We start from the raw sequence: 13,211 nt of genomic DNA on the forward strand, positions 1-13,211 counted from the left end.
AGAATACCACATCCTAAATGATGAGGGAGGACGTTATAGAAGGAAGAAGAAGGGAGTAGCAAATATTGAGGTGCTGCAGACACTTGCTTTGATGATTAGGAGGTTATTTTTGGCCCTTGGTAAGCAGCTTTAATATAGTGGTTGAGTAGCAGATAGATTGTAAGGAATTAGTAGGTGGTAAAGAAGTGGAGGTCATAAGTGTAAATGATTCTGTGTGTGTGTGTGTGTGTGTGTGTGTGTGTGTGTGTGTGTGTGTGTGTGTGTAAATGATTCTTTTGCAAATTTAGCCTGAGTGAAGGGTAGGATGATTGTTACTACAGTAAGGGCACAGAATTTATTTGTGGACCAAGTGTAAGGAGCTAATGTAGGGGAGACACAAAAGAACAGTGTATAGATGTTTAAGATCCTCAAAAGGAGACAGTGTGATCACACGCATTGTGTGGTGGTTAAGCATTGGTAAGGAGGCAGGACATTTCTTTCTGCAAAAGCAAAGGGTGAGAAGAAGGGTGAAGACAGAGAAAGATTTTTGAGGTGGAGAGAAAACTCACATTGGATAAGCCTGTTTCTTTTCAGTAAAAGATTATTTGCTAAGAGAGAGAAATGCTGGGGTTAAGAACTAGAAAATAGAAAAGATTAAAAACAGCTATAGGGAATATAAGAAAGCAACAGAAGATGAATAAAAGACTTTTACAGCATGGTGAGGATCCATTTTATTTACTAACAGTTTCTTGAGCATGCTTCTGTAATGTTCTCTAGCCGTGCTTTGTAATTCAGACATTGCATTGGGGCTAATTTAGGACTGGAGGTAAGAAAGATGGACACAGCAAAGGGAGTAGAATAATTGAGAACGAAGTTAGATAACTGAATGTGGGGTCCAGGCTGGTTAGAAGAGCAACGAAGCAGTAATTGGGATTAAGGTCCTTTTCCTTTGAATATAGAGGTGCCTCAAAAGTTTGCCTTGGGCTTCCCTGGTGGCGCAGTGGTTGAGAGTCGGCCTGCCGATGCAGGGGACACGGGTTTCTGCCCCGGTCCGGGAAGATCCCACATGCCGTGGAGCGGCTGGGCCCGTGAGCCATGGCTACTGAGCCTGTGCGTCCGGAGCCTGTGCTCTGCAATGGGAGAGGCCACAACAGTGAGAGGCCCGCGTACCGCAAAAAAAAAAAAAAGTTTGCCTTGAATTCTGTACATTCACTGTTTCTCTGGGTGATTGTATCCACTCCTATGGCTTCATCTTTCATCTGAGGCTAACTTGTAAATTTCCATCTTTGGTTTGGCTTCACAGTGACCTATAGACTGGAATTTCTATAACTGCCTGCTGCACAGCACTAGAGTTTTCTGTAGACACTTCATAAGCAGCATGCCCCAACTTGAACTCTTTCACACTATCTTGTACTGACTGACTTTCCTATTTTTATAGAGGGCCCCACTGTTCTCTCAATTCCCAAGGCTTGGAACTTTAGTCATTTACATCTTCTCCTTTCTGCCCCTAATTACTGACTTATTTTCGCTGTCCATTCCCTCCTTTCCTTGTCACTAATCGAAGTCAGGCCCTTGTTACTATTCACATAGACTGTTGGAATTACCTGCTCTTGGGGCTTCAGCCTTTTCCTCCATTTTGGCACTGGCCAGAGTGGTCCCCCTAAAGCCGTTCTAAGTCAAAGCACTGCCTAGAAATCTTTAATAACCCCCTACTAAGTTACATAGAAGTTCTATATTGCTATTGAGGGTCCTTTGTGGTATGCTCCAAATAGCTTTGTCCACTTTTAGCTACTCTTTAGTCTTTTTAGCCAAACTGGACTTCTTACTCCACTCTGAATACACTGAGCATGTGACTTGTCCCTATCACCACTTGTAACACATCATAGCCATCCCTCAAGGCTCAGTGCAAAGTTTACTGACTCCATGAAACCTTTTCTGTGATTGCATGACTGGATATTGTGTAATATCCCTGGCGCTTCATCCCCACCCCCTTGTTTCATCTATTTCTGATGACACTTATTTCTCCTGTTAGATTATAAATTACTTAAGGGTGATAACTGTGTCATTTTCATCTTTGACTTTCCACAGTACCTTAAACATAGCATATATTGACTATAATAGATCTGGACAGGAGAACAGAGAGATGCTTTAGGAGTGAAGAAGCTTTCGTGATATAGATAAATAAATTGAATTCACGATCTAAAAGTCCTGAAAGGTGAGGAGTTTTTTACAGCAAAGAAAGGAACTTACTCTTGGAAGGCGTTCAAAGGGTACACATAGCACATGTGAGAAAATTTGTGCCCATATAACACATATACATATAGACTCTCAATATCACCCCTCACCCTCTTCCAGTTGCTGGGGGAACAAAAAGCCAAATATTACTGTGATGTGGAAGTTTGGAGTACAGGATGTACCATGAATCAGACTTTCCATTATACTTAACTCTAGTTAACTGAGTATTGGTTTTGGTTCTGGATCCCACAACTTAAGAAGAACTTATTTAAGAAAAAAAAATCACAAGAATATAGAAAAGTAGCACCAATAAATAAAGTTACTAGAGTTCATGGAAATGGTGAATAATCAATATGAAGGGGAGGTTAAAGGATTGAAGGATACTTTAAAATAGTACTTGTCAGGGGTCACATATTCACATGCCCCTAGGGACCAGGTGAACAAATGAGTGAACCTGGCTGCATATAAGAAAACTTGACTCTCAGTGTCAAAAAGCAATACCTGGAGGCAGCGGGATATGGCAGACTAGGGTTTGTGGGGAGGGTACACAAATCCTTTTCTAAAGGGGGTAGTGTTCCTCCCCTCCAGATGATTGTTGTCATACACATAATTCAATTAGCAAAATGTTGTGAGCTCACATTATGAAGACCAAATAAAACCTATCTCTTTGTGGCTGAATTTCTGCATTAAAAAAACATGGTTTAGTTCATGGAAATAATGGCTTGTTCCTTGTTTGGGGAGGTTTAAATTACAGCATGGAGATGTAGATGGAAGACATATAAAATAAAGAACTTGTTGAGCTGTTAAACATGGAGAGGCATCATTCTGGGCTGGTAGTTGAAAACTCTGCAGGTTACTAAACTTCCTATGCCTTCTCTTCCTTGTCTGTTATAGAGTTTGATGACACATACTTGATATGCCCAGTAATACTCAGTAAATATTAGTTATTAGTTTTCCTTTTTATCACTGGAAAAAAAGTCTCTCTAAAGATATTTAAGATAGGAAAGAAAACCTATTTTTAAACTGAAGTTTAATTATTACTGCCTGGAAGTAGGGGCATTAGAGACATGAACAAGAGCCCTAACACTTAAGCCAGACCCTGAAAGATGGAGATTATTTCATTGGATGAATATGATGGAGAAGGAAATCCCAGGCAAAGGAATAAACATGCATCTTGTTTACCTGATTCACTCATTTGTTTATCCATCCACCCATTCATCTATTCAGTACTCAGTTTTGAAAGCCATCACCTTTGGAGAAACTTAAGTGTACTTACTTGTTATTAAGTGAATTCTTTTTATTGATTTGATAAAAAGTTGTTTAAATATTTATAGTCATTAAGTTAAATTATGTCCTTATACTATATGGTGGTTTTAATTACATTGTTATCAGGTCTGTCTCTCCTTAGATTTTTTTATAAAGTGTTTTCCTCAAAGAGGCAGTTGAAGACAGTTTGGGTTTCTTCTCATTATTGCATTTTAGAAAATATAATCATCTTTTCCAGGAATACACTTTAAAAATTTTTGTAATTTTTTGGCCACTCCACACCGCACATCATGTGGGGTCTTAGTTCCCCAAGCAGGGATTGAACCTGCTCCCCCTGCATTGGAAGTGCGAAGTCTTAACCATTGGACCGCCAGGGAAAGCCCCCAGAAATGCATTTGATTTAGCAAAATTTAGGAATTAGTTACAGTTACACCTTTGGGGGAAGCTGACATTTGATCCTATCTTTTATGAATAGATTCTTACAAAAACAAAACAAAAAAATTTCTATAGGATTTTACTTAGACCATTTCTTTTTTTAAGATTGGTTCCAAACTATTTGAAAAATCTTTCATTTGTATTAAACTTTTTCATGTGTCTAAAAACAATGAAATTTTGGTCTGACATATTTAAATCAGTGTTTCTCAGTCTTTATATTTTGTTAAATTTGAAAACATCCCTTTCCTGTAATGCTGTTTGAAATGTCAAAATTAAATAAATACGTTAATTAGAAGTAAGAAAGAAACCAAGAGCCCTAAGGTCTTTTTTGACCTATGATTTTTGTAAGAGAAATTATGTTAATATTTTTATAGATAATAATAGCTAATAAGCTGAGTCTGTACTGTGTTTTAGTCATTATGCTAAGATTTTCATACATTTCTATTTGTTAAAACACTCCTGTGAGGTGAGTACTATTAATCCTATTTTTCAGAAGAGGAAATTGAGGCTTATATAGGTTAAGTTAACTTACCTCAAATCACACAGCTAAACTGTGACAGGGTCTGGATTTGAACCTAGGTCATTCTAACCCCAGAATCAGAATTTTTAACCATTAAGCTAAATTGATGATTGAAATTTAGGGCGTTAACATGGTAGCCAAGCATTTTACTAAAAATTATGGAATTTAATACCTTAGTTTTCTTTTCGTCAGAAATCAAGTACCCAGTGTAAGTATTATCCACGGATGGCCTGAAGAGGGCACCACTGCAACACTGCTTCTGTGACAGGGTGCTTCATATACTAAATGATATAAAGCTTGGAACTTTTTGCTTAATCCTGAATATATTTTAAAGAGAAAAAGAGTGCAGTTGTAAAGTTGAGATCAATCAACTGCAAATTTTTGATAAGATTGAGTTGAGCATTCGTATTAATCACTTCAAATAAGATCACAGTATATGAATTAGAAAATCCATATATATTTTGTCTTGACTAGGAGAAATAGATCTGGGATTGGGTGAATTGAGGTGGAAAATGTGTAAAATGCAAAAAATTCAGGTATAATAATAATAATGTTATATGCCTACTGTGTGTGTCAGGTATTGTTGTGTTTGCTTTATAAAGTTTAACTCATTTAATCATTATAACAACCACATGAAATAGGTTCTGTTATTATCTGTATTTTACAAATGAGGAAACTAAGATTCAGAGAGGTTAAGTAAGTGGCAGAGCCAGGATGTGAGCTCGGCAGTCAGGCTCCAAACTCGGAGCTCTTAATTCCAGTGCTGTTGTCTCCCTTCATTATCAAGTTTTTCAAGTTCTTATAAATTCACATATGAAAACACATAATAAAATTGATTTTCCAGTATTCAGGAGAGGTTATGACATATCTGTGGCTATGCCAGCCTAGAACCACAAGACCTATAAAGTCAGAGCTCATATTTGCCACTAACTTGCTGGTATCCTCTGAAAATTACTTAATTTCCTTGTTTTAGGTATTTTATATATACTGATAAATAAGAAACTGGATATCAGGTGAAAACTTTAAAAATCCAGATATAGAAGGCTTCCCTGGTGGCGCGGTGGTTGAGAGTCCGCCTGCCGATGCAGGGGACACGGGTTCGCGCCTCGGTCCGGGAAGATCCCACATGCCGTGGAGCGGCTAGGCCCGTGAGCCATGGCCGCTGAGCCTGCGCGTCCAGAGCCTGTGCTCCGCAACGGGAGAGGCCACAATAGTGAGAGGCCCGCATACCGCAAAAAAAAAAAAAAAAAAAAAAAATCCAGATATAAAATATTCTAGAAAAACTTTCTTGCTACAATAAAATTTCATTATTAGTGGATTGGATTACTAAGGTAATCAACACAGTTTTTATTAAAATAGAAGTTAGGAATTTTCCCTAACCCTTGTTAATTACTTAGAACCCACAGAAATCAATTAAAATTACTTGAATGAAAATATATAAGTATAGTTTATTTTAAAAATGATATAAATTCTCTTCCTTCCATCTGGCGGTTCTGCTAAAATGTGTGAGTGGAATTTTATTTTAGTAAACAGGCAGCAATAAGGGAGACTTATTTCTTAGTAGTGATAAAAACACCAATACATTCAAGACAAATGAACACTTTACTACTTTAAAGATTAAGTTGGGTATGGAGCTAATGTAAGGCCAATTGGTAAACTGCGGTACAAATCTGACTCTGACCACATGGGGTTAGTGCAGACTCCAAAAGTTAAAGGACATGGTCCACGAGACTGCCCCGACTTCAGATGCCAGCCGCAAGTCGAATCCCAGGTTACCCACACTTCTGACCAACTGGCTACAAATCCGTGTGTGTGGGGGGTGGTGAGAAAGGGAGGGTGCTGGGGTGGGCAGTGGGTGGGTAGAGTGGGTGGGGGGTGGGTTCCCATAACCCCCCTCCCCAGGTTTGGTAATTCCCTAGAACAACTCACAGAACTCAGGAAAGCACTATATTTATGATTACAGTTTTAGTATAAAAGTTACAAGTTAGGTCCAGCTAAAGGAAGAGACAGCAAGGTCTGGGAGGGTCCCAGATACAGAGTTTCTGTGCCCTTTTCCCATGGAATCAGGGTGCGTCACCCTTGCAGCACATTGATGTATTCCTCAAACAGGAAGCTCCGCTGGGCTTTGGTATCCAGTGGTTTTATTGTTTTTGCTTTTGTTTCTCTTAGGCATGATTGATTGAATCTCTAGCCCTGCATCTCTTCCTCCCTGGAGGTCAGGCTCTCTTAAAGCCCAGGCATCTAATTACATGGTTGATCTTTCTGGTGACTGGTCCCTATCCTGAGTCATCTCATCTCATAGCATAAACTCAGGTGTGATCTGAGGGGCTCATGAATAACAGATACTACTTTCAGGAAATTCTAAGGATGTAGTTCCCCTCTCAGGAGTCTGGGAACAGGAATCTGGGACAAAGGCCAGCAGATTCTTTATTATTACAACAGGGAGCATAGACATTCTGCTTAAAATGATTTCCTTGTCTGTTTTTTTACACATTTGTTTATATAAGGTATCATCTCCTGTGTTTTAATCATAGAAAATATCTTTCTTTTCCTCTAGGAGTCTGGAGCACCTATTCTCACAGATGATGTTAGTTTACAAGTGTTTATGGATCACTTAAAGAAACTTGCTGTGTCAAGTGCTGCTTGATGTGCTAAACATATTAAGAACACTTAAGAAGATGAAATAATATTTCAGTTTCTTTTTTTCCCCCTTTTTTCAGTTAATCTGTGGAAACCAACAGAGAGATCTCTCTAGACTCTTTTTGTATTAGTATGGTTTGAGACAACAAATGGAAAAATGTTCATGTTTGTAGATTAAGCTAGAATATAAGAGCAATAAGAACAAATTTGTTTTGCTTGTCACAGTATTATAACTGGTTTTAGAAATTTGAGGTCTTTATAACTTATGTTAAAAAGTAAAAATAGAGTCTGCCTTGTACTACAGAGATATAACTCATTTGTATGTTGCAGACAAATTCAAAGTGGCACTGAATGTTTTGACATTTTGAAAACTTGTTTCTTAATTTTAACCAAAAAGTAAAGCAAATCATCAACAGTAATGATAAATGTGAGAATTTTTGCCTATTCATTGAATACTTTTCTGTGATTTTCAGCACTTATGTATACACTATTTCTGTATTTACTCTGTTAAGGCAGATTTATTTTTATGATGATTTGTTTAGGAATTATTTGACTTTATGTATGGTAATTTTTATGAAGATAATTTAATGTTTTGGTCATTTGAAAAAATAGTTTAGAGATGAAAGTTTTTGGGTAACAATTCCACAGTTGGCAACATATGTGAAATTCCCACAAAGTATTCAACTATGTGATTAAAAGTGATAATTTTTTTATAAAGGGAGATAGAAAATAAACAGTTTGGCACAGTACATTTCAGAAAGGCTTTGCAGTAAAAGGACTTCTGTAACTTCTAAACCAAATTTGGTATTCACTGCATGGTTTTGTTGTTTCCCTTTGTTTTTCTGAGGTAAATTTTACATTATATCCTCCAGTATTTTAAACTATTTTGGGAGTTTACATACTACTTTTGGTTTTTGCTTCCATTTTGTGAACTTTATTAAGTTGTAGTTCTTATTGAAACAGTATTATCTAATATTCTGTTGAATTTTATCATGTGACGCTCAGTTCTATTTTGATTTATTCATTAGTATCATTCACTTTTACCTCTTAAAGTTTACTTGTAGCAAATGTTTACATTGCTAAAGCAAGATATGTTTGACAATGAAATTTATATCAAGTACTGCAAATAAAAGGTGGTGCTATGATATGGGCCCGGAAGGACAGTGTCATGATTGTACTTGCATGAACACTATCATCTGATGGTAAAATAGACAGAAACTTAAAAAAATTGTTTATATGTTATATTCAATTAGAGTAAATAAGTTGCTCTGTTCCATTTTATTTGATTTGAACTGTGCTAGGTCTAAATACCAATAAAATATACTTTTTCTCTGTTTTCCTGCTTATTTTGAAACCTAGTAAGCCTGAAAAGCCTAATGTAAAATTAAAGCATTTATAAAACCTGATATTAGTGGATTAAAAAGTTACTCATTTTAAAAAATAACAGCTTTATTGAGGTTTAATTCACATATTACACAATTCACCCATTTGAAGTGTAAAGCTCAATGGTTTTTAGAATATTCATGGAGTTGTGTAGCCATAACCACAATCAATTTTAGAGCATTTTCATCTCCCAAATAGTTATTTGTTTTTGCTATAAGGAACTGAGGAAAATCCCTGTGATGATGATACATGTTTAGCTTGCCTGGCCCCTTAACTTATATCCTTTAAGAATGCATTGTTTTTTCTTCTCTTGAGTGATGAGCCGCTACTTACTCCTAAACTCTCCTCTACTTCTAAAGCAGTTACAGCCGAAGGTACTAAAGTATCTCTGTATTTAAGGAATAAGGATGAACAAATATATCATCATACCCTTTTAGCTTACCATTTGAAAGAAGTCACCCTGGATAATTTTTGTGTATAATTTAGCTATTACTAAATTGCTAGCTATTTAAATAGACTTGAAGGAAGAAATGTTTAACCCTTTTAATGAACTTAGAGTGGATAATGAATATTTGCTAAATCACTAGCAGCACTGAGAAGCTTTGGTGTGTCCAGAACTATTAGGGAATTCATTCTTGAACCTACTTACCCCTAGTGGCTTTATCTCTAAAAATGACTTTAGATCTCATCTATGCACACTTACATTTTGTTGTAACAGAATAAATTTATGCTTTTATTGGCTGATTCCAAAAATGATCTGATACTTCCTCTATCCAGTTCTCCACTTGGTAAACTTCCCTCTCATATTCCCTAGCCCAGACTGCATCTAAGGAATGTGCTTGTTTTCCAGTCCAGACCAGAAACTAAGGAATCATTTTCAACTCTTACTCTCCTCAACATCTTTAGTAACCAAATTATACCAATTCTATCTCTGTAATATCTCCCTAATCTGTTTACTGTTCTCCATCTTACTGCTATTCTACCTTCATCATATCTCACCTGGTTTGTTGAAATAGCCTTCTAACCAGTCTGCTTTCCCCAGTCTCTTTTTCTCCATCTTTCTCTTCAATTCACTGAAACGTGGATATGATTATGTCATTCCCTCTGCCCTCGTAATGAAATCCAAACACTTTGACCTGGTAACATTGTATACTACACATCAAATCCATAGCTCTCTCCTAGAAATAGTACAAAGGATGCAATTGGAAAAGTAGTGCTGGAGAGTGGTCTCTAGTTCTACCTAAGCATTAGTCTTAGGTGTGATGTTTGGGGTCAATATAGTGACAAGAGCAAATGCATTCTTTATTGGCTGTTACAAACTAAATGCTGTGGCTCATTGCACTTGGCTTTTAAAAAGATGAATATATTTTTTCAGTTATTTTTCAAACAATACTGACAAATTAGGATTATTTGTTTTCTAATGTCTAGCTTTACATTTTAATTTATATTTTTCCTGTTTCCGATGTATATGCATACATCTTGTACTTTGATGTGCTCAATTTGTATTCATTTTGAGCATTTTATCAAGTAATTCTAGAGATATTTTTGTTTCTTGTTTGCTTTTTAGTAGTTTACTTTATGAAATTAATACATTCTCCTTGTGTTCATTCTTTGTTTAATATATTGAAACAAAATCTGGTCTAAGTTTAATGTATTATCTGGTGACTATAATAATAGGTATGCAATACCAAGTATGTAATAGTGAAGTTACATTACTAAATCAGATTTTTTTTCTCTCCCATCCCTATCTATGGCTTATACTGAAATAAAGCCCAATTATTTGGGTTGCAGATGTGATCCTGGAATATTAAGGATTTTTTTAACTTAAGTAAACATAGAAAAAAATATATAGTAATGCATCTAAAGCATTTGGAAGGTGGATAGAAATATTAACTTTAGGCTTTTTTAGATCAACATAAAATTAGCTATGTATTTTTAAAAGTTAAGGGTAACAAAGATAAAACCAGGATACATACTTTTTACACCAGAATGTGTAACTTCCAAACAGTAGGGGAAAAGAAGCAATAAAAATAATTTGATCAATCAAGAGAAGGCAAGAAAGATTAAGAAGGCAGCATGACAGGGAGATCAGCTCGGTGCTTTGTGACCACCTAGAGGGGTGGGATAGGGAGGGTGGGAGGGAGGGAGATGCAAGAGGGAAGAGATATGGGGGTATATGTATATGTATAACTGATTCACTTTGTTACAAAGCAGAAACTAACACACCATTGTAAAGCAATTATACTCTAATAAAGATGTTTAAAAAAAAGGCAGCATGGCAAATGGGAAAGCATGGTAAATAAGAAACACAAAAAGGAAGAAATAATGGATTAATATTTTTTAGTGAATTTTGTGAAAATGGAAAAATACTTATTGGTCTTTCACTGTAATAAACAATATTACATGTACTATTTTTGAACCTTCTGCAAATGTGTCTTAAGACTTTATAAAAATTGTTCTTTTCATGTACCCATGCTCTACAGAGTATAGCCAGGTTGGTCATTCTTTGCTCATAGTTGATTGAAGAACACTTTTTATTAACTTCAAAAGTTTTTTTTTTTTCATGTAAAGCAACAGATACACAAATAGGAAAACAAAGATAAGTTTAATAGAGATTCATAAAAATTCCATTTCACAATAAATTCCTAAATTCTTAAAAACTGTTTTTTTAGGATTTATTTTAGTGGCTTTCAAAAAGCTTCTTGGTCTAAAAAATTCCACTAAAATATATAAACCAGAAAATTCAAGATAAATTCCTATTACATTTGGTAAAACCCTCCAAAATTTTTCTTTTGCAAAAAGGAGAGCAAATGGCTCAGTGCTGGTGAACATTGACATTATTTGATCCATTGATTTAGAACAAATGTCCATTTATGGTGAAAATGATCAAGGCATTTGAACATTGCTCTTTTAGTTTCTTCTGACCATTTAAGACCAACATCTTTTTGTTGCTTTCCTGGCATTCTTTGAATTTGATTCTTCAGTGTAAATGCCTATCTTACATTTTGTCATTGCAAAGCTAATGACAAATAGTCTTCTAATACAATTAGAAGTCTTCTCTACAATTGCTGTGTGCTGCTCTTCGAGGAACAACTTAAAAACTTTTAATGTTTTACTGTACATTGTTCAATTCTGTTTAGGCTGCAACCGTTTTGATTTCTGATCAACCTCATCTAAAACTTCACACCAAGAAAAATTTCTAAATTATGCCACTAATGTACTGATTTATTTTCTTGGTTAGTACTTTAGTCACTGTTATGGCCTCTCCCATTGCGGAGCACAGGCTCCGGATGTGCAGGCTCAGCGGCCATGGCTCACGGGCCCAGCCGCTCCGCGGCATGTGGGATCTTCCCGGACCGGGGCACGAACCGGCGTCCCCTGCATCGGCAGGCGGACTCAACTACTGCGCCACCAGGGAAGCCCAATACTTTAGTTTTAAAGCAATAGTTTAAAAAGACGATTTTAATTGTAAAGATACTAAGATTCAGTAAAAGTTTCCATATACACACTAAAATTTGCGCTTACGAAAAAGATTACACCTCAGAGTTCACAGTGTTTCACTGTTTCAAAATTTAATCACAAACAAAAACTCCAAGTGGTCATATATAGATTGAGAGAATTGTTTTTTCATCTTTGTAATTACTGTGCTGGTATTATTTGAACCTACTGTTTAAACACCAGGATATTTAGAACCATGGGTATTGAAGACACAAAATCTTCCCAAGGGAGCTGTAATGATTTTAAAAAATGTTACTAACTTAACCTTCCAAATGCAAGGGTGTCTGTGTATGTTGGGACTGGATTGTATGGGAGTTCTCTGAATCAAGTTCCATGTAGAACACAATGTTTATGAAAGGATAAGTAGTAACAATGTACTAATCAGAAGGTTACACACATATTATTAAAACTCAGCAGTAGCCATAGCAATTGTATAGATTGTAGACCAATAAAAATTGTTTCATGTTGGAGTATTTTATCACTGACATTATTTGGAATTGCTGGCACATGGTGATAAAACTCAAACCTAGTGTTCTGTCCTTGTTACACTATTGTCCTCAGACACTAAACAGTCAGGTTTGATTTACTCATAATTATATAAGAAATTTCAATGAAAATTACAACATATTTAGAATTGAACAATAAAAGTACTCTATCAAAACCTGTGGTATGAGAAAAAGGATTATATATCAAGGGATATATATTGTTTTAAATGCAACTGGAGAAGAAGGATTGAAAATAAATGAACTTTGTATTCAATTCAAGAAAATGAAAAGCAACAACAAATCTAAGGAAAGAAGGGCAAAGGAAATAATAATGATAAAATAAGAATTTTAATGGGATAGAAAACAAACAAAATAAATGGAGGAGATGTTTCATAAAACCAAAAAGATAATAGCTTTGAAAGTCTTAAACCCATTTCTAAAGCTAGGAAGGAAATTGGGTATCAGCTTATCTTCTGAATAATCTTTTACTGGAAATCTTAAATGAATAATTATTCAATTTTTTTTATCCAGGCCAATTAAGAAGCATCATTGTTTAGTTGTTTAATTATTTAGTTGTTTAATTAAAATTTATCCTTTAATGAATTTCAGGGAAAACTTGATGTTAAAATCATATTTACTACTTATGAATGTAGAAGTAGTTATGAAGTTGAGAAATTATGGAATTTTGTAGTTAAAAGAGTCCATTGAGGTCATTAAGTCCTATCTCCTTACCCAGTTCAAGAATTCCCTCACAGTGTCCCTGATGGTTG

The 13,211-nt window shown here is 35.6% G+C and overlaps 1 protein-coding gene across 2 annotated transcripts in view; it reads left to right on the forward strand.

Moving 5' to 3' along the window:
• The window catches only part of SEC23A (SEC23 homolog A, COPII coat complex component), a 66,041-nt gene extending 57,630 nt beyond the window's left edge, over positions 1-8,411 (forward strand). For both annotated transcript variants that reach the window (XM_033851184.2, XM_033851183.2), the window contains exon 20: positions 6,993-8,411. In XM_033851184.2, the coding sequence (XP_033707075.1) occupies positions 6,993-7,082 (90 nt within the window). In that variant the 3' untranslated portion in view covers positions 7,083-8,411. The remainder of the gene's footprint in view (positions 1-6,992) is intronic.
• Positions 8,412-13,211: the final 4,800 nt, after the last annotated feature.

This window comes from Tursiops truncatus, chromosome 2 (genome assembly GCF_011762595.2).
Source record: "Tursiops truncatus isolate mTurTru1 chromosome 2, mTurTru1.mat.Y, whole genome shotgun sequence".
Lineage (NCBI taxonomy): Eukaryota > Metazoa > Chordata > Mammalia > Artiodactyla > Delphinidae > Tursiops > Tursiops truncatus.